Source organism: Protopterus annectens, chromosome 6.part0 (assembly GCF_019279795.1).
Source record: "Protopterus annectens isolate FY-2018-M chromosome 6.part0, PAN1.0, whole genome shotgun sequence".
Lineage (NCBI taxonomy): Eukaryota > Metazoa > Chordata > Ceratodontiformes > Protopteridae > Protopterus > Protopterus annectens.
Window position 1 is genome coordinate 40,580,808 of NC_056737.1, and position 26,373 is coordinate 40,607,180.

Sequence of the window (26,373 nt, forward strand, 5' to 3'; positions counted from 1 at the left end):
CTTAACCAAACTATTCACTTGCCAACTTTTTATCCAAATCCCCAGAATAAAGGGGAGAGACGACTTCACTCATTGGACATACACAGGCACGTTTCTACTTGGACAAAACAAAAGCTTTCAGGAAAATTGAGCAACTGTTTGTATCATATGCTGCAGGATCACAGGGAAAGGCTATTTCAAAGCAGACTATTTCAAAGTGGCTAGGACACTGTACCCATTTCTGCTACACACAACATGGAAAAACTGTGCCTAATAGCATTAGGCCTCATTCTACCAGGACGACAGCCACTTCAGTGGCCTTTCTTAGAGGAGTACCAACCAAGGATATTTTGGAAGCTGCAACTTGAAGTTCAGTGCACACCTTTACCAAGCATTATCGCTTACCTCTTTACTCCAAATCCAGGGCTGGCTTTGCCACTGCAGTTCTGCAGGGCCTCATAGCCACTCCAAATCCTATATAGACCCAGCCACCCAACCTCAGCTTTGGGATTCAACCCAAGTGTAATGGCTGCAGCAGTGAAACACGATGAACATAGTACAGTTTTGTACCTACCATAAGTGTAGATGTTCGAGTGTATTCACTGTTGCAGTCCAGGTTACCCTCCCTCCATCCCCACTTTCTTAGCTGGGACTTATCTATACCTTTCTATCCTATACAACCTATGTGGTGTATTTGCTTGTAGCTGAAGGTATTGTTTTTATTTTTTATGTATCTTTTATTAGCAATATGTATTGCCTACCTATTTGGGGGCACCTGACATCTGGGGCAAGAAAAACTGAAGAAAATGGCATTGGCTACATCTTGTATACCCCTGGCGCACGGACATCAGAGAAGAAGCAACAGCAACCGACGCCGGACCAAGACTTTGGAACTCTGGCCGACTGCGGGACCGCCTGACGGCAGGATAACCCAAGTGTAATGACTGCAGCAGTGAATACACTCGAACATATACATTTATGGTAGGTACAAAACTGTACTTTCTCTGCACTGCCCTTTGGCTTATCTACTGCGCTCAGGGTCTTCACAGAGTGCCTGGCTCCAGTAATTGCATTTTGCAGGCAAAGCAATATTCAAATATATCCATACCTAGACGATTGTCTAATTCAGGCAGAAAAAGAGGGACATTCTTCTAAAACATCTGGCGTTTGTAAAAAGGGTTCTAACTTGTCTGGGGTACACCATAAATGAAAAGAAATCACAACTGGTACCCTCTCAAAAAATTACATTCCTGGGTGCAAGCTTGAATACAACTGCCCAGATGGCTTACCTTACGCCAGAAAAGCAAATTCATTTGTTAACTTACTTCAAACAGGTGGCCACAAAAACCTTGCTGTCTGCAAGACAAATTCTGCAAGCCTTGGGATTCATGGCCTCCTGCATTCTTCTAATTCCTTATGCAAGATTGCATATGAGGAAACTTCAGTGGTACTTAAAACGTTTATGGAGTCAACATTGTCACAGCCTGGAAACAATTATTCATATCATACTTTGCCTGCAACTAGAGTTCCTATGGTGGGCAGAGGCCTGCCACCAAAACAAGGGACTGCCATTCACTCCACCCCCTGCTGGCCAAACCCTAACTACAGATGCAAGGGATTGGGAGGGTGGCCTAATGGTTAAGGTGTTTGCCTTACAAACACAAGGTGCAGGGTTTGAGTCTCACAAGGGATAATTGGCTAGGCTTACAATGGCCCGCAAGGGCAGTTAGCTTAGTACTTATCTATGAATCTATGAATCTATGAATCAGACTATGCTTGGGGGGCTTATCTGGCAGGGAAGTGCATTCAGGGCAAATGGAGCCCAAATCAAATGCACCATCATATCAATCAAAAAGAGATGCTAGCTATACAGAATGCACTGACAGCCTTCAAGGACTACATTCATCCAGGACAATTAATGATAAAGACAGACAACACCACAGTTATGTGGTACATAAACAAGCAGGGGGGTACACACTCCTACCCCCTTTGCAGACTAGCCATGGCATTGTGGAACACGGCCTTGACCTATCAAATACAACTACAAGCTCAGTTCTTGCCAGGAAAGCTGAATACTCTGGCAGATGAACTAAGCAGAAATCTCATGGACCCACACAAATGGAAACTGGAACCACGGATTTTCAACATATTGAGACACAAATGGGGGAGTTCAGACATAGATCTTTTTGCCTTACCCCAGAACTATCAGTTGGACAAATTCTGCACAAGAACTCATCACAAAAGAGCCTAGAAAGTGGATGCTCTATCATTCAGCTGGAAAAACCTATCAGTCTATGCTTTTCCCCCCTCTGCCTCTGCTCTCCAAAGTTCTATTAAAAGTCAAACAGGATATACCAAAAATGATTTTGATTGCTCCAGACTGGCCTTGCCAACACTGGTTCCCACTCCTGCACAGTGTGTCACACCTTCCACAGTGGCACCTGCCTTAGACACCTTACTTTACTGTCTCAGCAGAACAACCAAATTCTGCACACTCAGCTCCAAACTTTGAATCTTGCAGCGTAGCTAATCACCTAAATTCACCCTTAGCATCCCTCAGCAAACCTGTGATGGATGTCATTTTGGAGGCAAGAAGGCCTAGTACTAGAAAATCTGTGCCTGGAATCAATCACAAGGGATAAGCACAGCAGTGCCCAATATTCCTCAGATTTTACAATACTTAACTGAGATGCTTCACAAGGGCCTGTCCTTTTCTTCCATAAAAATCCATGCCTCAGCCATTTCAGCTCATTACAACACAGAACCTCCCCTCCTCTCTCATCCTCTGCTAAAGCAGTATCTCAGAGGGGCCAAAAACTTAAGACCACCCAGGAGAGCTCCAACCCCTGCCTGGGACCTCAATTTTGTATTGGAAAAACTCACTCTCCCTCCTTTCGAGCCAGCTGCTACTGCAGACTTAAAATTTCTCTCTTGGAAAACAGCTTTCCTTTTAGCAGTCACTTCAGCTAGAAGGATTTCCGAATTACAGGCTCTTATGGCAGTGAAGCCTTTCATTATTTTTTATGCGGACAGGGTGTCTCTCAGGACCAATCCATCCTTCACGCCTAAGGTGGTATCCAGTGTGGCTCTTAATTAGAACATCCATTTGCCAACTTTTTTTCCCAATCCACAGAACAAGGGGGAGCAGATTCTGCATTCATTGGATGTACACAGACAACTGAGATTTTACTTAAACAGGACAAAATCTCTAAGAAAATCTGAACAACTACTGGTGGCATTTGCTGCAGGGGCAGAGGGAAAAGCTATTTAAAAGCAGAATATTTCCAAATGGATAAGCCATTGTATTCGTTTCTACTATATGCACCATGGTAAAACTATCCCCCAGGGGATCAGATCTCATTCCACCAAGGCTGCATCTAATTCTACAGCCTTTCTCAGAGGTGTTCCTACCAGAGACATTATAGAAGCTGCTACCTGGAGCTCAGTTCATACATTCACCAAATATTACCATTTACCTTTCTTCTCTAAATCCAGAGCTGGCTTTGCCACTGCTGTCCTGCAGGGCCTTATAGCTGGTCCTAATGCTGTATAAATCCATCCTCCCAACCATAGCTTTGGGAATCTACCCAAATGTAATGACTGCAACAGTGAACACGAAGAATATAGTACAGTTGTGTACACTTACCATAAATGTAGATGTTCGAGTGTATTCACTGTTGCAGTCCTGGTTACCCTCCCTCCAACCCCCTGTTTTTCTCTTACTATACCTGTACTTTCCTTTACTATGTTTAAAAGCCTTTTTGGTGTATTTGCTTTTGTTTGGAGGTATATTTTTGTGTTTTTAATTACTAAAATATTTGGCTCCCCATTTGGGGGACACCTGACATCTGGGGCAAGAAAAACTGATATAATGGCGTTGGCTGCATGTTTTATACCCCTGACGACCTGACGTCATGGAAGAAGGGACAGAAACCAACACAGGACCCAAGACTTTGTTAATCAGGCCAACTGAGGGCAACCTGCCAGCAGATTACCCCAAATGTAATGACTGCAACAGTGAATATACTCGAACATCTACATTTATGGTAAGTGTACACAACTGTACTTTCCTCCCTAACCCAATTCAAGTATAAATTGGGCAGTTGGATGGGGAACAGGAAATTCATCTCTGGTTTGGCACATATGTCTGTAATGGACACAAGCAACCTGTAAATTTTCATCTCTCAGGCCCCTGCTTGTAAATGTTTCACTCCTATAAAGCCTCTGTTTACACTTATCAAGGGCACCAGAATTTGTCAGAGATTTGAGATGCATGGCTATGCTTTAAAAGACCTCTGTGCTCGTTACTCTAGTGCATACCTATGAACCTATGACACTATTAGTGTATTTCATGGATCCACAACTGTCTGTATCAAAAATAAATTTTTAAAAAATCATTAGATATAGGAATTTTTTGTTCCTACAGTCAGCTGCCTGTACTCCCTTTCCCCAACTGTCCCTGTTCAGAATGACTGCTCACATTTCTTCTCGTCTGTTCCATAAATCATTCAGGTGACTTTCCTCTGAATTCCTTCCAGTAAACTGATCTGCTTTTCCTTAAGGGGCCACCAGAACTGCACTCGGTACTCAAGCTGTGGTATGACCGAGGCACTGAAGAATTTTACTTCCAATTTTACTACACTGATTCTAGAATGTCTCCTCCTGGGGGATACACTCCACCATTCTGTTTGCTGTTGCCCCTTCACTGTGCTCCTGGTGGTCCAGTCCAGTTGTGATTAGTACTGATACTTTTCTTGTTCTGTTGCCATTAGTTCTATTCTCCCAACTGATTATCAGCATCAGGGTTGTTGTAGCTCATTGATTCAGCCTTTGTCTGTGCTTAGATTTGTCTTTGTGTCCCCAGGAGTGAGGTTGATCCTGATCTCTGTTCTGTCAGATATGTCTGAGACAAACACACTGAAGAGTGCTGGACCCAGGGCAAACCCTTGTGCTACACCCCTAGTCACCTCTCTAAATGTTTGTTGTGCTTCGAGTAGTCTAAGCTATATAGGTTGTCCTGCCAAGGATCAGACCAGATGACCACTTCTAAAGCTTTAGGGCACATTCCACATGCCACTGTACAGCTTGTACAATAAAAGGTCAAGTGATTGACATCCAATTAGTGCTTAACCAAGTCTGGGCAGATAAACACCCCATAACAGAATGCCTTCCACTTCTTTATTTTTTGTGAATAACTGTTCTTTTTAGTAAGAACGATTTGCTACATGCTGGAACTAATGTTTTAATGGTTGTCAGTCAGACATACTTTGGTCATAGTTCCTTAGGCTCATAGGTAGGTACTAAGCTATCTGCCCTGGCGCCTATACAAGCCCAGGCAAAAAGGTACCCTGGCTTTTGCCACCCAAGAAAATTATTTTCATGTGCCACTGTCGAGCAGAGCCACAGAGGTGATCCCCAGGGTGAATTTGCTATTTCCCATCCAATCATCAAGATTTTTATTGAAGAGTGCTAATGAGGAGCTTTGTTTGATATAGATAGGTAATTAGGAATCTATCCCTCTGGTATGTTCTGTTTATAGTGGTGACAAGGTTTAGGCCCCTAGAGCGTGTAGCTCGGAGGGATTGGGATTTCTTTAAGTGGAGCATGTCCAACAGCTCTGGGTTTGACATAGCTTTGTATGTTAGGCAGAGATCACCTCTGAGTAGGCGATATGCGACGGAGTAAAGCTGGAGTTTTTTGAGACGGTCTGCGTATGGCATCTGTTTGAGGCTGGTAATCCTCTTTGTGAGGTATTTATGCAGCCTTTTCAGTTGTTGTAGATGTCTTGTGAGGTACATACCAAAATGGGCATTGTACTCTATAATGGGTCTAATGAGTGATGAGTAGAGGGGAACACTGATCTCTTTTTTTCTGGATGAGAAACCTTTTGGGATGAGGTGTGCCATGTAGAAGGATTTCCTGACTAGTGTGGCAATGTGATTATCAAAGGAAAGACTACTGTCCACCTGTGTCCCAAGGTTTCTTATCACACTTTTGGTGTTAAGTATACTACCGCCTATGTTGTAGTTCATGGGTACAGAGTTTTTACCAAAAGGGATGACAATGCACTTTTTGGCATTGAGCTTGAGGCCATGGCTTTGACACCAGGCATCTGTCTCAGTGAGGCCCTTTTGTAGGATGTCCACATCGTTAGGAGTTTCGATTATGGCTCCTAGTTTGCAGTCATCTGCGAACCTTGTTAGCTAAAGATCTTCTGTGTTAGCCTGTACTTCAGAGAAGTAGATCCCAAACAGGAGAGGACCCAGGACTGAACCCTGTGGTACTCCACTTGTCACTGGTCTGAAGTCTGATTTGGAGTCTGCTACTTTTACAGTGTGGATTCTGTCAGTGAGCCAGTTGGCAACCCATCTTGTGACATAGGGATTTATACCTAGTTTAGTGAGTTTATCTATAATTCCAGAGTGGGGGATGGTGTTGAAAGCTTTGGCAAGATATAGATAGGCTGTGTGAACCACCTTACCCTTGTCTATGGCTTTGGTGACCGCTTCAAAGAAGTCTGTCAGGATTAGGAGACATGATCTGCCTTTTACAATCCTGAACTGGGTGGGGTCCAGAGTTTGGAGATTACCAATGACTTTGTTTATAAGTTCCATGATGATACGTTCCATGGCCTTGCAGACCAGGCTCGTCAGGCTAATTGGGCAGTAGTTCCTGGGGTCCGTGGTGGCTCATCCCTTGTGGAGTGGGATAACAGGTCGCTGTGTGCCATTCAGCAGGCACAAAACCTGAGGTGAGGCTATGACTGAACATGGTAATTAGGTGGGGTGCCAGTTCGTTCTGTAGCTGGTGTAGAACGCAGCCTGGGATGTTGTCTGGTCCCATGGATGCTGTGTTCTTGGCTTTGGAGAGTGTGGTTTTTACCTGTGCAGCCGTGATTACAGGAACTTTGCATTCTTCCGGTATAGAGATGGGCTATTTAGGGGGTGATAGTGGGGTAAAGTTAGCACTGAACCTGTCTACCAGGATGTTGGCAATATCAGTTGGGTCTGTATATTTAGTGCCATTGTGCTGTAACTCAGAGCAGATCTGAGTGTTGCCATTGAGATTCTTGACATAGCTATAGAATGGTTTGTGGTGGTCTTTAGAATCAGTGGCGATTTTGTAACTAGCTTTGGAGGATTTTATCAGGGATCGCAGCTTCTTACTGAGGCTGACCAGGGAGCTCCTCCACTCATGGGATTTTACTGTCTTTTGCAACAGTTTCTTCCTTCTGTTGTACAGTTTGTTTATGGCAGGGGACCACCAGATTGGCTTCCTTTTTTTGGAGGATAGTGTCTTGGATCTGTTTGTGATAGTACGATCCATGCACTCATGTAAGTGCTTATAAAGTGCAGTTGTGTAGGATTCAGTAGTCGTAACTGTATTGTCCGTCTGCATGGGTATCATGAAGTTCACCACTTCTGTCTTAAGAAGCATGAAGTTGGCTTTGGAGAATTTTTTTACCATGGTTTCCTTAATGGGGGGTGGGGGCAGGATGTGGCTATCTAGGGTAATTAACTTATGGTCGGATCGGACCAATGAGGCGTTGACTTCAGGTGTGGAACACCGGTCACTCATGTTGGTAATGACTAGATCTAGGATATTGTTGCCCCTGGTGGGGGTGTGAATAATTTGATCCAGGGGATTAGAGTTTATGAATTCCAGAAAGCGTTGAGCGAAGGAGTTGGTACATGAGTAGTTTTCACAGTTAATGGTGGGGTAGTTGAAATTGCCCATTATTAAGGTGTTTGGTTGAACCATAATATTTTCCAGTACATCATGAAAAGAGGAGTGGGAATCCTGGGCATGGTGGGTGATCTGTAGCAAGCTACAGTTTGGATTGCAGTTTTGCCCAGAGTTAGTTGCACTTGGATAACCTCGGCTGCATTATGCTGAGCAACTAGCCTGGAGGAAGTCTCTTTCAAATAATGGATCTTTTTGAGAAAAAGTTTTACTTTTTGGTCACAACTTGTGGCTAGGTGTTAGCAGCTATGGTTTTTGGTGTTGTCATTAAACATATTTACCTCAAGACTTATTTTGTTTTCAGGTTGTTTAACATTCTAGGCTAAGCTCTGTTGTATGCTTGTCAGTCATCTTTTGTGGTTGTCAGACTGAAGTCCTTTAAGGGATTCCTTTTTTTAATCATATTTTATGAGGAAACTTTTTTGACAAAATGTGTTGTTGGGGACTGGTACTAGTAAGTTTTCTGGTTGTCACTAAGAAATCTATGTCAGAATTTAGTTTGTCAGGAGGTAAGACCGAATTTTCAATATCTGTTTGCTTCTTATGAGATGGCCCTGTTCCATGTGGGGATTCTTTTCTCATGACGAAAGTGTTACTTTTCTGTCAGAAGTCAAGACCAACTTTGAAAAACTGCACTAACTGCTTGTCAGACACCTTTTGTGGTAAAGGGATCAGCCTAGGTGCCTGTAATGCAACTGTTCCCTCCCCAAGCCACAAAAGAGAAAAATGTATCTGGTAGGGCTTCAGTTTTGACTCAGACTTTCCTTTTGCCCCAGATGCTGATGGCGAATTCAGATGCAGATATCTGTTTTTCCTTAAACTGCTTAGCTTGGACCCTCTGGTGCTGCTCCTTGGGAAGCCATTAAGGACCAGGAGGCAGGCATTTCTTCTGTAACTGTTCGGCTGCTGCTCTTGGCAGGTAAGGGAGAACCACTCTTGCCAGCATATGAGAAGTGAAAAGCTGATGCATCTTTGCTAAGCCACCAAAGAGCTTTATTCTTGGGGAAGGGACCATCTTTCAGGAAGCTCTCTGACATCCTGTCCAGTCAGAGAGAAGCTGCAGCTCAAGAGATTCAAAAGTTGCTGGACGAAAGAGTCATTCAGGAGGTCCCACCAGACCAAGGAGGATTCAGAACTTACTCATCGTTCTTTTTAGTGCTGTACAAGACAAGGGACTAGAGACCAATTTTAGATCTAACCAAACTGAACCAATTTGTGAAAAAGGCAAAGTTCTAAATGGCCATGGTTCAGTCCATCCTGCCCTATTTGCACAAGGACGATTGGATGTGTCCACTTGATCTTCAGGATGCATACTATCACATCATGATGAGCAGATGAGCCAGAAAACATCCCTTTAGTCTCACCACAGCCTCCAGAGTGTTTATACAGTATATGGCAGTGGTAGCAGCTCAGCTGAGACTGCTGGAATTCTGCATGTTTCCATACTTAGACGACTGGCTTCTCACCTCCTCAACCAGGTACAGTCCAGGGACTATTTGCTCCAACTTTGTCAAACACTATGTATTATAGTCAACATCTCCAATTCTACATTACAACCAGCACAGAGCTCGGAGTTCATTGGTGCCCAGCTGAATGCAGTAAGTCAGATTGCCATTCTGCCTACACATCTTATAAATACAGTCAAGTTCCAGGTACAACAGATCCTTATCCATCCTGCTCCTCTGACCAGGCCTGTCCTTCAAGCTCTAGGTTCGATGGCAGCATCATAGTCTTAGTTCCTATGGCACTTTTCTGTATGTGTGTTCTCTAATGGACTCTAGCTGTTCAGTGGTCTGTTCTGCAACATCCTCTGTCCTTTCCAGTCAAACTTACATGAGTATGAAGAAATCACATCTGTTGATGGATTCACTTGGACAACATTTACCTAGGCCATCCTTTCAGTCTGTCTCCACCAGTGACCACTGACACATGCATCCCATTTGGGGTGGGGACATTTCATGGGATGGACGGTCCAGGGCAATTGGTCCCCCCAAGAAACCTATTTGCACATCAGTGTCCTTTTAGTATTGCAGGCCTTTCAAGATGTTCTCTCTGTGGGGACTGTTGTGATTCAAACTGACAAACATGTCTGTGGTCTGGTACATCAACAAGTAAGGGGGAGCCTAATCTTAACACCTCTTTTGAGAGACAGTGAGAGTATGGCAGTGGGTGATCTCTGCCAACTGCTTTCTAGTGGCATTACACATTCTGGGGATATCCAGTGTCTTAATGGACAGACTCAGCAAGTCCATTTATTTTTACCTCACGTGTGGTCTCTGTCAGTCAGTGGCAGAGAAAATTTTCTGTCAGTGGGGCCAACATTGCTGCTATCTCTTTGCATCTCTCCACAACAGCAATTGCAGCGGGTATTTTGCTCTAATTCTCCCACAGGGGGAATCACAAAGAGATGCTGTATTGCACATTTGGCCGTCTGGTTTCCTTTATGCCTATTCCCCATTGCATCTAATTTCAAAATTCTTACAGAAAGCACGTCAGTTGAAGAGCTCAGTTATCCTCATTGGCCCCCTTTTGACCTCACCAGGTGTGGTTCTCCCCTTCATTTCGACTCATCTTTGATATTTGCCATGAATGCTGGACCCCAGTCCAGATCTCCTTTCGCATCCCTTGGGGATAAAACATACCAATATTCCAGGCCTCAAACTAACTAGATGGTTTCTCCAGTTCTTTTAATAGCTAGACTGGCCAGGCTTTTCTTCTCATTTAGACATGTACTTTATTTTCCCATACAGCTTCCACAGGGAAGATCTACAAGAGTAAATAGAAGCTATTCTCAATTTGGCCTCTTAAGAAAGCAGTTGATTCTTTTACTGCTCCAGTTTCTTCAGTTCTAGAATTCTTAGCCTCTGTTTTTCAGGAAGGTGCTACTTTCTCCACAATCAAAGTTCCCTTGGCAACCATGTCAAATCTGCATTCAGGAGACAAAGCTTCTTCTCCAGCTTTTTCCAAACTGTCCAAGCTTTTCTAAAAGGCACCTTCTTACTTAGGTCCTCAGTAAAAGATTTGTCTCCTCCATGGGATTTGACAGTAGTACTTCAGGGGTTGACGCAACAACTTTTTGAACCTTCAGCCAAAACTGATGTAAAATTTTTGTCTTGGAAAACAGCATTTCTTGTAGCAATTGCATTGGCAAGGACAATTTCAGAACATCAGGCTCTCTTTCAAATCCCTATACATTGTTTTTCACAAAAACAGCGTTACCATATGAACCAGTCCACATCCTTCTTACCAAACATTGCCTCTGAATCGTATATCAAACAATTCATCTGCCTGTCTTCTTCCCTTATTTTTCAAATAAGGGAGAGTACATTACATCTTTTAAATGTACATAGACAACTACGTTTTTATCTACTAAGGATTTCAGGAAAACTGACCAGGTGTTTCTTTCTCACTTAACTTGACAGGGATCACCAGTTTCTACAGTTACCCTGGCAAAATTGATTACTGATTGCATTTCTTTTGTGTGTACTAAGCAATACCTCTCCCTGTCAAACCCCCTAAGGCACATTCAGCCAGATAAATGACTATTTCTTCCGTCTTCTGGTCTAGAACTTCAATTGATGACATTTGTGCAGCAGCTACTTAGTCTAATGCTCATGACTTTATTGCTCATTACAAACTAGATTTGACTTCTAGAAGTAGAGCTGCTTTTGGTTCGCCAAATCCTTCCATAAGGACCACCGAAGATTAACCTAGCTGTGGACTGTGTCCCATACACTGATGAAGTAGGAAAAGGACAACATCAGGAACTAAAGTAAAGGTACTAAAGTTATGTACTCACCATAACTATGCATCTGTGCTGTCTGTTTTAGTTCTTACTTAACTTCCCACCCTTCTTCCCCCATCCTGTTATCTTCTGGTGTGAACTCATGTTTTTTCGTTGGAACTTTTTAGTTCCAGGTTCGAGCCCTGGCTTACTGTTATTTTCTTTCTTCCTACTCTGTCTTAGGATATATAAGGCAGTCGACACGATCTGAGGTATTGTACTCTAGCTGGGGCATTATGGGTAGAGGGAGGAGCTCTAGAGTTGGGTCCATAAATCTGACATATGCGGCTGAGACAGATCCAAGGTCAGATCCGTAACCCATACGATGAAAAAGAATGAAAATGGACAACACAGATATGCATAGTTATGGTGAATACATAACTTTAATTTCTCCCTTCTTTTGAAAATGGCCAATGGCAGTTACAGTTGCCACAAGCTTCCTCACAGAATAGACTAACATAGTACAGGGTGGTTTGGTACACTCCAACCTTCAACATATTCAGCTGACTGCCTAGATGATATAATTTTAGTGCCCTTTGTGTTGCTTTTTTATGACAACATGCAACTGATATTAAAGTAAACCTGCTATTATAAAATTATATATAGATAAGTGAAAAGATTTTCTAGTTTGTAACAAAACGTGAACCATGACCCTTTTAAGGCTCAGATTCTTTTGACTCTGCTTATCTTCCATCAATTCTTATTCTTCTGTCAAGATTCATCTTTTGGGCATCTGTGGTTGCCTGCCCTTAACCCCCCCCCCCCCCCCGTCCACCCTGAAATAGTTTTGAGAGTGGGATTTACATATTCAATCCACATCAAAGGTAGATGGCTTCTGCTTGGGATTTTATTTTTTACTGGCAAAATTTACACCGTTTCCTTTTCAACCAGATCACATGGCTGATTTTAAGTTTTTCTCTTGGAAAACAACAGTACACATTGTTCTGACTTCTGGAAGAACAGTATCTGAGTTGCAAGCTCTTATGGTAAGTCATCCCTAGCTCTTATTTCACAAAGATAGGGTCATTTTAAGACCAGATCCTGAGACTGACACTCTTTCAGAGTTTACATTGGGCCAGGCATTTCATCTTGTTTTTTTTTTTTCCAAAGCCTAAAAAGAATTGTACACACTATGGATGTGTACAGGTTACTCAAGTACTACTACATTGACAAGACAAATTCAGGGCTTATGAGCAACAGTTTATTTCCTATGAAATTCAGAAAAAGGGGCAGTCAGTCTCAAAATATACAGTCTCTAAATGCCTGTTACATGTTGTTGCTTTTGTTATTCTCACCATAACAAACACAGGCAAAATCAGAGTCCACTCGACCAGGGTTGTGGCTACTTCTGTGGCATTGGGAAAGAGGTGGACTCTAGTATATACTATACTAGTGGCAGCAACTTCGTCTTCTGTGCATAACGTTATTAAGCACTACAGTCTAGATTCCTTTTCTATGTACAAAGCAGGCTTTTTGCTGGGACTGTTCTCTATGGATCCCTGCACTCTGCTCCTCCTTCCTCCTCCCTTTCTTTCTAAGTTCTGGTATTTTCCCCATATAGTTTAGGCTACTGCAGTTGTGATCTAAGGATGAGTATAGTATAGTTGTGTAATTAAATGTTGCATAACAGTAAATGTTCACTGGTGCAGCAGTGCCACCCTGTCTCCATCCCCCTCCTCTTTTTTGCTACTTTTTTGCCAGGGTGCAGGATTTTTATTATTATGGCTCCTATCTGGAAGGCTCTGAAGCTTTGGCACCATAGCCACTAACATTGTACTGTTCTACTTATGCTGTACAGTGGCTAGAGCATGTGAAGGGTGCCCTAAAGCTTTGGAAGCTGGACAGCTGGGTCTAGTCCTTGGCAGGAAATCGACTATATCTTAGGCTGCTAGGCCTAATGGTTAAGGTGTTTGCCTTACAAACACAAGGTGTGGGGTTTGAGTCTCACAAGGGATAATTGGCTAGGCTTAAAATGGCTCGCAAGGGCAGTTAGCTTAGTACTAATCTATGAACCTATTGCAACAGTGATGTAATCAAACATCTAATCTTATGGTGAGTTACTTACACAACTGTGCTTTCCTGTTTTTGTCTGTCTTTCACTGTAAACATCTGTGTCCTACCTACCATTCAGATAGGCAGCTGTCTACTTACACTATTGCAAGCACTGTCTTTTTTCTGTTTTGTTGTTCTCTGAATTATAATGATGTACTACTACTTTAATGTATGAGACAGTAAGACTTATTGGTGAACCCTTCATGTTCATTCATTATTCTACCTCCCCATATCTCTTTCTTCCCCCTCGTTCATCTAGCTGTCTCATGTATTTTTGAATGTCTCCATGGATACCTTTTGCACCATGCATTCCATAAACTTACTGTTCTCTCAATGAAGATGTACTTTTGCTGTATCAGATTGTAGCTGGACTTTGCATTCCACTGATTTTGGCACTTCCTCCATATTTTTTGATTCAGGATACCTTTTCCATATCTCTATGGCCTGATCTTGGATATCATATCAATCTTTCTCTTTGATTTTCTGTTGAGAAGACATCTTATCCCTCTATTTTGTGTTCGTATCCTTTCTACTCGATCCCTTGCGCCATTCATTTGGCTTTTCTCTGGTCTCTCTTTCAGTATGGCACGTCTTTCTTGCGGCTGGTGTAGCCAAGGTGTGGTAAGGTATGAGCATTAGTTTTGAGTATGTTCTCCTGAGAAAACGCCCTGGCATTTTGTTGGTTGCTGCCATTGCCCTGTTGTTGTGTTCTGGGTGACCACCACCCCATATCTTTTTTCTGCTTTGTTTCTTTGCATTTTGCTTGTCTTCCTAAATGATACTGCACACCAGAAATTCTATGACATGGCTGCAGTATCTTGCTTTTCTTGCACTGAACCTCAGCTATAATTTGTCAGCCCAGTTTATCAGCCTTTCCAAATTCTTGCTTGGACTTTTGCAAGTAACTTTTCATCATTAGGAGAGAGGTTGATCCTGTTCTCTGTTCCCTCAGGTATGTCTAAATGAACATACTGAAGAGTACTGGGACAGTGACAGACCACTGCAGTGCTCCATTTGTCATTTTCTCCATGCCCATATTACCCTTCTTACTTCTGCTCAATGTTCTTCTATTCAACCATGCAGTAATCCAGTTATTCTTCAGTTTACCTAAGTCTTTCTTGCAGCCACCTATCTGGAAATGAGTCAAAGGCCTTAGCAAAATCCAGGTGGACCACACCTAGTGATACTTCATTGCTAGGTTTTCTTATTGTCAGCCATCTTGCCACTGCCACCCCTTCATTCCCTACTGGGGTGAAAGCACTCCATAACATGGTCAGCAACAAGGCAGCAATTGGTAATTCTTTTTTTTTTTTTTAACTGAAGTTGCTAATTGTACACCTTAGTGGTGACATAGGCACCAATATCACTGTGGATACTACCAGTGAGTACCTACATGAGCGCACATGATGTCCTTCATGGATGCATCTGCAGTCATAACAACTGGGTTGTCCTGTCGTCAGGCAGCCCTTCAGTCGGCCGGATTCCAAAGTCCGGGTCCGGCTTCGGCTGATGTCGCACTTCACCCGACGTCATCTCTGTTGGTCTTCGGGTATAAAGGCATCAGCCGACGCCATTTTCCTCGGTCTTTCTTGCCGCGTGGCGCCCGAAGCAGAAGCTGTTCGCAAGTGCCGGTCGGTCAGATCCAGAGATTACTTCTACCGAATACTACTTCGAAGACTTCTAAAGCTAAGTACCCCGTTGGGGACTCTTTCTTGCCTCAGCCGATGTCAGAAAAAGTTAATAATTGTTTAACCTGTGGGAAACAAATACCTCATAAGGATTTCCACTCTTACTGTCTGCCTTGTTTAGGCCCAGCCCACGACGTAGCAGCCTGTTCGCCTGTGCTTCTTTCAACCGGCGACGCTTAGGCGTCGGTCGGATTTTGCTGAACAGTTTTTCGTTTCTGATTTTGCTTATATTATGCCGTCGGATCCTCCGACTACCCAAACTGCTAAAAACGCAAAGATAAAGACCGACACTGCGGTCCGCGGTTTCGGCCGAAACCATGGTTAAGCAAATCATGAGTGTCTCGGTTTCGGCGAAACCGAGAAAACTGATCAAAATACAGCAGAATCTATCACTACCACTGAGGCCCCTGCTACTTCTCTTGAATCGGCCTCAGAAATTTTATCCACTACGGTGGTTGCCACTGACTTATCAGACACCATTCCCTTGGATGTGTCTACCCCAGCACGTGGTGCTGCTAGGCCTCCAGCAGCCATGTCCATTAAGGCCTTTGCCAGGGCCAAAGCAGCCAAAACTACTAGAACAGTGCCTGCTAAACCCCCTACAACCCGGCCCTCTTCTAGTGCACAAATGCTTACTCTGGCAGAAGATTTAATTTCATTAATTAGGGGATCTCAATCTCTCCCAGACAGGGCCTCTCAGCCCCAGAGAAGAGACCTAGGGCAGAGCCCCGAGCCTGTGTCCTCTGATGATTCTGCTGATGAATCAGACATAACAGACCAGCCAGAGGCTCCTTTCTCCAATTTTGAAGACTCAGATGCTGAAGAATCCATTCCAGCTGCCTCCCCACCAGAAGAATTTTCCTTTGGGGAAACCTTACATGCCATGCGAGCAGTTCCAATGGCAGCAGCAGGATTTCTCAGACTCCAGAAAAAGACTGAGAACCTTTCTGCACCTCCCACAACACAGGCCCTTAGCTATACCTCCTGTGCTCTCTGTAGTGGATGATGCCTTCAATGATGTCTGCTCTGCACCAGATTCTTTACCTCCAGCCCCTGCCAAACCAGACAGATTTTACAGGGTACCAGACACTCATCACCACCTTTACAAGGCCCCACTTGCAGACCCCGAAACTATATCCCAGGGTCCCAAGGCAGTAGCCGCGACCACAGCTAAAAACCCTATTCCTTCTGAAAGGGAAGCCAGGTCTCTAGACAGATGGGGCAAAAAGGTTTACACTTCAGCTACTCTCTCAGCTAGAGCTTTAAACTGTCAGTTTCACATGATACAATACCAAGAGTTTATGCTTGATCAGTTAACAAAAAAGCTATCCTCTGATGAATCAATTGATAAGAAATATGTATTAGAAATGGTAAATAACATACAACAGGTTAGTAACCATTCCTTAAAATGTGGCTATGATGCACTGGAGGCTTCATTTAGATCAGCCATGACTGGCACAGTGATAAGAAGGCATGCATGGCTAAAGGAACAAGCTTTACCGGATCATGTTAAAGCTAAGTTATTAGATGCTCCTATGGATAAGACCAGCTTGTTTGGTGCACCTGCCCAGCAGGTAATGAAGAAAATGGAAGAAAAGGCAAAATCTGTTCAAACGGTTAAAGATTTCTTGCAGGTCCAACCCCCAAGGTTTAGCAGGAACTGGCCTGCCAAAAATTGGTCCTTTCCTGACTCCACAAGATCCCAAAGGGGCAGGAATAGACGTTCCAGAGGCAGAAACCAATCCAGAGGAGGTGCCTACAGAGGGCGACAGTGGCAAGGTAACAACAGAGGCACAGACACAACCACTGCCACTACAACAACACAGCCACAGTGACTTAACTCTAAATCCGCCTACCAGGGAACAAATAGCAGCTCCATTAGGCGGCAAATTAACCTTATTTTCAAAGAACTGGCACTATATCACAAAAGACAAGTGGATTTTACAAACCATAGATCAAGGTTACCGGTTCCACTTCCACACTTTACCAGTCAAAAGAGGAATGCCAAATCTACCTCCAAATCAAAAAACAGAGGCTCTACAACAGATAATGCAGTTAGCAAACATGAGAGCTGTGGAAAGAGTGCCAACAACAGAACAAGGAAATGGATTCTACTCGACTATTCCTAGTTCCAAGAAAGGAAAAAAGTTGGAGACCTATTCTCGACCTGTCCACCTTAAATACATACATCATTGTCCCAAAATTCAAAATGCTGACCCTACAGCAACTTCTTCCCATGCTGGGCAAGGAGTGTTGGCTGGTAACTCTAGATCTCAAGGAGGCATACCTGCACGTCCCCATTCGACCAATCTGCAGAAGATACCTCCGATTTCTTGCAGGATCAGAGCATTATCAATTCTCAGCATTGCCCTTTGGCTTATCTACTGCGCCCAGAGTATTCACAAAATGCCTGGCATCAGTAATCGCCCACTGCAGACTACAGGAATTCAAATTTACCCATACCTGGACGACTGCCTGCTACAAGGGACAACAAAAGCAAGCTGACAACAGATTTACAAAGGGTCATTTACTTGCTACAAGCACTGGGATACACAGTCAATTTACAAAAATCAAGGCTGATCCCATCCCAGACAAGGACATTCTTGGGCGCGGAATTGGACACAGTAAAACAAATGGCTTTCCTAACTGCAGAAAAACAAAGAGAACTCCCTCTTTACTTCTTGGCACTAACAAAACAGAACAAGTTAACAGCAAGAAAAGTACTGCAGGCCTTGGGCTTCATGGCATCATGCATAATCTTGGTCCCACTTGCCAGACTACATATGAGAAAACTACAGTGGTACCTAAAGAATTTATGGTCCCAACACAGGCACAGCCTAGAAACAGAAATTCCACTAATTCCATGCTTAAAACAGGAGTTCCTATGGTGGGCTCAAGCATGCCAGTCAAACCCAGGGCTACCCTTTCGCAGATGTCAAGCAAGCCAGACCATCACAACAGGCGCTTCAGACCTAGGATGGGGGCCCACATGCTGGACAAATGCGTGCAAGGATTGTGGGCCAGGATCAACTTCACCTGCACATCAACCTAAAAGAAATGCTGGCAGTAAAACTGGCAATCCAAAACTTCAGACCATTTCTCAAAGAGGGCCAGTTGATGATAAGGACAGACAACACCACAGTCATGTGGTACATCAACAAACAGGGAGGCACTCATTCATACCCCATATGCAGAATGACTTTGGAGCTGTGGAACCTGGCACTCAGCTACAACATCCAGTTACAGGCAATATTTGTACCGGGAAAAGAAAATACTCTAGCAGACATATTAAGCAGAACCACATCGGATGCCCACGAATGGATGCTACACCGGACATCTTCAAGACCATCTCAAAGAAATGGGGAATGCCTCAGATAGATTTATTTGCTTCCCTCTCAATCACCAGCTCAAAAGTTCTGCACAAGGACATTCCACCCACTAGCATGGAAAGTGGATTCGCTCTCCTTCAGCTGGAAAGGCCTAACAGCATATGCATTCCCACCTCTTCCCTTGATACACAAGGTATTACTAAAAATCAAGGAAGAGCGTCCAAGGATAACCCTAATAGCTCCAAACTGGCCAAGACAACACTGGTACCCACTGCTGAGGAGCATGTCTCAGAACAATATGTGGCCAATACCCTGATGCCTTTGATGTTAACTCAGAACAACTACAGCATCATGCATCCAAACCTAAAAGCGTTGCAACTGACTGCATGGAACATCACATAGCAGCAGCTAATCCAGAACTTTCCCAAAGAGTTAAAGACATTATTCTTGAAGCCCGCAGACCTTCAACAAGAAGGAACTATGCAGGAAAATGGAAAAGGTTTGTCATTTGGAGTACTGAAAGAGGAAAAGATGTGTCAAACATAGATATGCCTAACATTCTGGAGTATCTGGCAGAACTTCTACATTCAGGCCTGTCCTACTCCTCCATCAAGATACATGCATCAGCTATATCAGCAGAATACAGCTTTGATCCACCTGTTTTTCACACCCATTACTCAGACAGTTCCTCAGAGGAATCAAGAATGTAAAACCTCCAAGGAAACCACCATTACCAGCTTGGGACTTGAACTTTGTGCTAGAAAAGTTGACACTATCACCCTTTGAGCCAGCAGCAACAGCAGACCTACAGCATCTATCGTGGAAAACCGCCTTCCTACTGGCAATAACCTCAGCCAGGAGGGTTTCTGAACTCCAGGCCCTAATGGCAGTACAACCCTTCCTAATCTTCCATCCAGATAGAGTGTCCATGAGGACTAATCCTACATTTATGCCTAAGGTGGTATCCAGAGTGTCTTTAAACCAGGCAATCCACCTACCTACCTTCTTTCCCAACCCACAAAACAGAGGGAAAGAATACTGCATACCTTGGATGTACATAGACAGCTACGCTACTACCTGGACAGAACAAAAGTAGCAGAAAACTGATCAGCTTTTTGTAGCCTATGCAACAGGAAGGGAAGGAAAAGCTATTTCCAAACAGACAATCTCCAAATGGATAGGAAATTGCATATGATTCTGTTACTCCTTCCATGGAAAACCAATTCCACAGAACATAAGACCTCATTCTACAAGGGCAACAGCCACTACCACAGCCTTTTACGAGGAGTGGCAACCAAAGACATTATTGAGGCGGCTACTTGGACCTCCGTGCATACATTTGCCAAGCATTATAATTTGCCTCTATATTCCAGATCCCGAGCAGGGTTTGCCACTGCTGTACTGCAAGGGATCCTAAACACACCATAATCTAGTTTCTTCCTCCTCCCCTAGTTGGCTATGGTATTCTACCCAGTTGTTATGACTGCAGATGCATCCATGAAGGACATAGTACAGTTTTGTACCTACCATAAATGTAGATGTCCGAACTGGATAGCATCTGCAGTCAGGATTACCCTCCCTCCTTCCCCTCTGTGGTACTCCTAGGGTGTTTACCCTCCTAATAGCTAGCTGGTGGGGGGAGACTTTTATGGTGTATTTGTTGTATATATGTACATACATGATTATTTCTTGTGTTTACCACTATCTTTTTGGAAACATTGGCATTTATCCAAAATTTTTAGCCTACAAGAGGGCTACTGGCATCTGGGGCAAGAAACACTGAGGAAAATGGCGTCAGCTGATGCCTTTATACCCGAAGACCAACAGAGATGACGTCGGGTGAAGTGCGACATCAGCCGAAGCCGGACCCGGACTTTGGAATCCGGCCGACTGAAGGGCTGCCTGACAACAGGACAACCCAGTTGTTATGACTGCAGATGCTATCCAGTTCGGACATCTACATTTATGGTAGGTACAAAACTGTACTTTCTCAAACATGCCTTGCCAGAGATATCGGTATTCTGATTTGGGTAGTAATATCTGTGTCTCTCCCATTACTGTGGCCATGCTTGTGAAGGACTGCCTCTCCCTACACCTGGAACATCATTGCCAAAAGTGTGGGAGCCACCAAATTCTACTAGGTGGGTGGGCATAGCTGAAGAGAAGTAAAAAGCCATGGCTGCTCCACTCCCATCTAGGTCTTCCATTGTTTGAGCCATGGGTGCAGTCAGGGCTGTCTTCCTCTGCACCACAGAGCCGGGCTTGACTGACATTTTCTTTTAGCCATAAATTCACATTCATTGTTGCTTTGTGGTTGTTCTCTTCTAGTAAAGCAGCCAGCCTCAGGATTCTTGCATGAATTTCTCTGCCGCTATTGTTACCCATCAGTGCCGACAGCATTAATCACAGTGTGGTGTTAATCATGCCTGCAGCAGTACTGTTGTGAACTACCTTGTGCCATTTAAACTTGATTGCAATCGAATGGCAGACCATACATGCATGTCTGTTGAAAACCTCACCCAGGATATACCACTTCCTGGCAAGTTTCCCAAGGGCTGTGTGAGGCAACCCATATGCTGTAGCTGTCCTTTACGAAGTGCTGATTGTCTTAACTGTGTCCTGTAATGTGTTACACCACAAAATGGTGTGAGATAATCTGTTTAGTCCTAAATGGGCCAACACACGTGACATTTATTGCTTTGAGTCCTTATTTGGCCACCCCTTAGCCTTTTGTCTCTTTGTGTATAATACCGTAGCCCTAAGGTGCACCTTATAATCTGCATTTCTCAAACCAGCAATATATATTTGTAAAGCACCTTTTTATTTTTTCAAATGTGTTACCCATATAACCGACTGACAAGAAACCAGAATTGGACCCCATACTTAAATGCCATTCTTTTAATGGCTGTAAGAAGAGTAGTGTATGATAGGTGCCTTTTTCCGAAGAAGTCCTAGTAGACCTTGCTAGTTACCTACAAGTGTTTGCACATATTTCACCTGTGTGGTTACCAGAATGTAGGAATGTATAGTCCTGCATCTTAATACTTTCTCACTATTTGCCAACACTCTTAATTCCCCCCAAATATATTACTAAACTGCCTTGTGATTTTACTTCCCCTGTATGTCTTTTTTTTTCCCTGTGGCATTTTAAAAATAGATTTTAGTAGTCTTGTATATCTTATATCAGTGTTAAAAACTGAGAAACCACAAAATTGTCTCTTTCCTTAATGTTGCTTTAGTTTTGTGCTTCTCTTTTTTTCATGCCTGTCTGCATCCCGAATGTGACTTACTACAGATTCAGATAGAAAGCTGTTTCATACTGACAGTATAGTGCTTGATGCAGAAGTCATTTATTTTTGTTGCACATTGCTTAGCACATAATTAATGTTTAATTTCTTGCTCTTAATAGATAAAATATTATGAAAAGGAAAGGCTTATAGAAAAAAGAACGGAAAAAGATGTCATTGACCATATAACACAAAAACTGAGGACCAAAGTCATGGATGAAAGAAGCCAAAGGTCAGAGTTAAATATAAAGCATTGGAATAATAAATTGTACATATGTGGTGCTATGTCATTATTTTGTATTATATGGTTGCATGCTGTGCATTCTGATGTATAGAGGCAGACATTGGAACTGTATGTGTAGCAGAAACGGAGTGCATAATCTAGGTTGAGTCATCTGTGTTAGGAAGTGGACGTAGATTTCTTCTGTTGTATTCAGATGCTTGTTTGTGATCTGTCTTTTCCATCACCTCTCATAAGAAGTGATCTTAGGTTTGTAGGTAGTTACTAGGCAGTCACATATCAGACCTTTAACAACATAGCCCAAAGCACCCAAGATCAGGTGTTATCTCCTGCTTCAAGGAGGGACAGTCAGGATAAGCTCCAGGAGAATGTGTGACTGCTGATCCAATTATCTGGGGTTAGTCTTGCACTTAACTGTCATACTGCTTTGCTTAGTAGTTAGGGGCAGTTTTTTTTTCCATAAGTGGCGAATACACCAGAATAAGAACTTGCCACACCATGTACTGTTGATTTTATTGACAGCAATTAAGTTCTTTTTCACCTGTATTTGATAAAACAGTTATGTGAAGACTTAGCAGGTATAAAAGAGTATGGCCAGACATTGATCACTGTGGTGGAGTCTGTAGGATAGGAAACAGAAGAAAAATAGCATTTGATCTGGATTTCCATGGGACTTGAGGCTGGTGACTTTTTTGGTTAAGATTCTCTGGTGCCTCTTCATTTAAGTGATAAATTTAGATATGTACTCCTCACAAAATGGGCATTATGTTCAGTATGGTGCAGATAAGAGATCCGCAGAGTGTAAGCTGGAAGTCCTTGGTTCTGAAAGAGATGGCCTTCATTAGGTACTTGGATCAGATGAAAGGATTCTGTAACTACATAGGAGAGACAACAGTCCAAGTATAGAGTGCATCATTTTATGAAGTATGATGAGAAGTTATTCCTTTTACCAAATTGACTGTGCTGCTTAATTGGTATTGCATTTGAGGCAATTATTTTTGCACCGGTTGTGTATACAGTCCTCCCATCCTGGAGTATTATCATGTCACTGGGTGTTTTAACTAGAGACCTGAGACACTGGCTTGTCAATCAGAGAAATACATTTCAAATACTAGAGTAACATTGGACATTTAATTAAATGAACATTGAGGAGATGCAGTTGTAATATTTTTACTTTACAAACTGTTGGCTGTAATAAGTTGTGATGCCTGTGCCCTGGCCCAGCAATCAAGGAGCCTCAATCCTCACCACTAGCACTAGAGAAGGGCGTCTCATATAGGTGAAAGGATAACAAATACACACAGTAAAGTGCAATTTCCCTCAAGACCACACAGAGATCACAGTCAGTCTGGGGCTGGTTGCTCCCTTGATCTCCAGATCCCCAATAAGACTCCCCACTGGCACAGCTATAGGGTCCAGATGTCAGCCTAGCTGGCAAGCTAACTTCCAGTACCCTCCCTGTCCAACCAGTGCTTCTTGTTCCTGCCCAAGTAGTTGACACACACACACTCTGAGATAAGTATTTATACAACTTCACAGACACTCATGGGAAAGGCTGACACAGATTCTCCAGCTGTGCCCCTATACCCAGACTATAAGGTAGTAATTCCTGCCACCACCAGCTAATAATTATCAGCTACCTAAAGTCCCTTAAATTGGTGTCCAATTATTACTGTGCAATATTATTATCCAATTGGTAAGTGTGACTAAACAGTCTTAAGGCTTATTAGAGTGGCTTTGTACAATAAATACTATAAATATGCAATGTACTCTAGAGCTTAACTTATCTTTACATAAACCAGCCACAGTTGAAAAGGATTTAAAAATATTTAATAATAAATACTAAAAACACAAGACAATACTACTACACCACAGTGCTATTCAAGAGTTCAGAGATTACACAGAAACTTAAAATAATACAGTAGTACAGTTCTGACATAACAGAAAAACACTTAGTCTCATCATCTTCTTTCGGCTGTTCCCGTCAGGGGTCGCCACAGCGGATCACCTGTTTCCATTTATTCCTGTCTTCTGCATCTTGCTGTGTCACACCAGCCACCTGCATGTCCTCTCTCACCACATCCATACACCTTATCGTAGGCCTTCCTCTTTTCCTGTTACCTGGTAGCTTCATCCTTAGCATCTTTTTCCCAATATACTCAGCATCCCTCCTCAGCACATGTCCAAACCAATGTAATCTTGCCTCTCTAGCTTTGTCTCCAAACCTTCCAACCTGGGCTGACCCTCTAATATACTATCCTGTCCACCCTCATCACACCCAGTGCAAATCTTAACATCTTTAACTCTGCCACATCCAGCTCAAACTCCTGCCTTTTTGTCAGTGCCACTGTCTCCACCCATATAACATAGTTGGTCTCACTACCCTCTTGTAGACCTTCCTTTTCACTCTTACAGGTACTCATCTGTCACAAATCACTCCTGACACTCTTCTCCACCCACTCCATCCTGCCTGTACTCTGTTCTTCACCTCTCGTCCACACTCACCGTTACTCTGAACTACTGACCCCAAGTATTTAAACTCATCCACCTTTGCCAGTTCTACTCCTTGCATCCTCACCATTCCTCTATCCTCTCTCTCATTCACACACACATATTCTGTCTTAGTTCTGCTGACCTTCATTCCTCTTAGTCTAATTTTTATAATTCCTGGCTACTTCTAGGAGAAAACACAGTTCTAACATACTAACATAAAGAGAGCATAAGGCAGTGCTGAGTTGGATATCAAATCAATCAAGACAAAAATGCTTACAGTCTCTCTCTGAGCAATAGTTTTTAAAATCACTAACAAACATTTTGGCTGGGCCCTCCCAGATTACATAATTCTCACTTAGTTCCCATTCCATTATTTCTTTGACACATGGCCTGGAGTTCCCAGGTCAGCAGGCTACATTATTTAACAATCTAACACCTGCTCAAGAAGCTACAACAATAAAAGACATTTCACATGTACATTCTAATAATTATTCTTTAAGTTAAAACAATAGAAAGAATGTGTTCAGCTAGCCTCTTTGGCACCACTATCTAGATCAAAGGACATATTTGAAATAATTTTAACTTCAAAAGAAAGATTTGAAATGCTTGACTTAATTTTCCTTACAGCAGATGGCAATGTTGCTACAATCTTGAAGTTCAACATTTTACAGTGTTTTCTTTCATTTAGGAAACAAGCCTGTATTTTACATTTATATTTACGAATGCCAGAATTATGTACCAAATCCTATGTGACTAGGCTGGCAGCCTTCATCCTTCTGTACCAGTCTTCACACCCCCCTCCCCCCCGGAGAACTCAAGCTAGTTTTTCATGTGACCCTTGAGAAATGCCACTTGAGAGGGCTAGGTCTATCTGAGTGTACCTCACCCCATTCCCTGTCTTGAGAGCCCATCTCCATTGGCATTGCTACACAGACAGATCATATGCTTGCAACCCCAGGCTCCATCTTAGCAACTTGGCATTTTGCTGTCTGGCTCTGTTTAACCATATTAGGCTGTTGTGATCTGTCATAATAGTGATTTTTTTTCCCATACGGATAAGGTTGAAGTTTCTGCAGTGCCCACACTATGGCTAGACATTCCTTTTCTACAGCTGCATAGCATTCCTCCCTGGGTTGGAGCCTATGACTGAGATAAACCACTGGGTGCTCCTCTCCCTCTGGAGAAATCTGGCTAAGTACAGCCCCCACCCCATGGTTCGAAGCATCCTCTTGCACAACAAATTATTTGCTGTAATCTGGATTGGCTAACACAGGGGGTCCTCCCAAAGCTTCTGGAATGCCTGCTCACATGCTGGGGCCCACACTACCTTATCTGGCCTGTTCTTCCTTGTCAGGTCTGTGAGGGGAGCAGCTGTGGTGCTATAACTGGGGACAAACTTTCTGTAGTACCCTGCTGTCCCTAAAGATGCCCTTACCTGCTTTTTAGTAACAGGTGGAGGCCATGTCTGAATGGCTTCCACTTTGGCAGGTTCTGGCCTTATCTTACCACTCCCCACTCTGTGTCCTAGGTAGGAGACCACTGCCATATCCACCTGACATTTGCTCAGCTTAATGGTCAACCCTGCCCTCTGCATACCTCTCAACCTGAAAACATCACAAATCTGGACAAGGCCCATAAAAAATAGGTACACATCTGTACACTGATTAACGCAAAATTTGCATAACCCCGCCCACTCCACTGAATTGTGGGATACCAACTTTCAAACACAAACCGAAGAACAGACCACCAAACTATGGCACCAGAGTCCCCTGCCCTG

The 26,373-nt window shown here is 43.2% G+C and overlaps 1 protein-coding gene across 3 annotated transcripts in view; it reads left to right on the forward strand.

Annotated features, from left to right (window-relative positions):
- Positions 1-26,373, forward strand: part of EIF2AK4 (eukaryotic translation initiation factor 2 alpha kinase 4) — a 3,701,979-nt gene that overhangs the window by 3,063,020 nt on the left and 612,586 nt on the right. For all 3 annotated transcript variants that reach the window (XM_044073832.1, XM_044073831.1, XM_044073833.1), the window contains one exon: positions 21,985-22,094. In XM_044073832.1, coding sequence (XP_043929767.1) covers positions 21,985-22,094 — 110 coding nt within the window. The remainder of the gene's footprint in view (positions 1-21,984; positions 22,095-26,373) is intronic.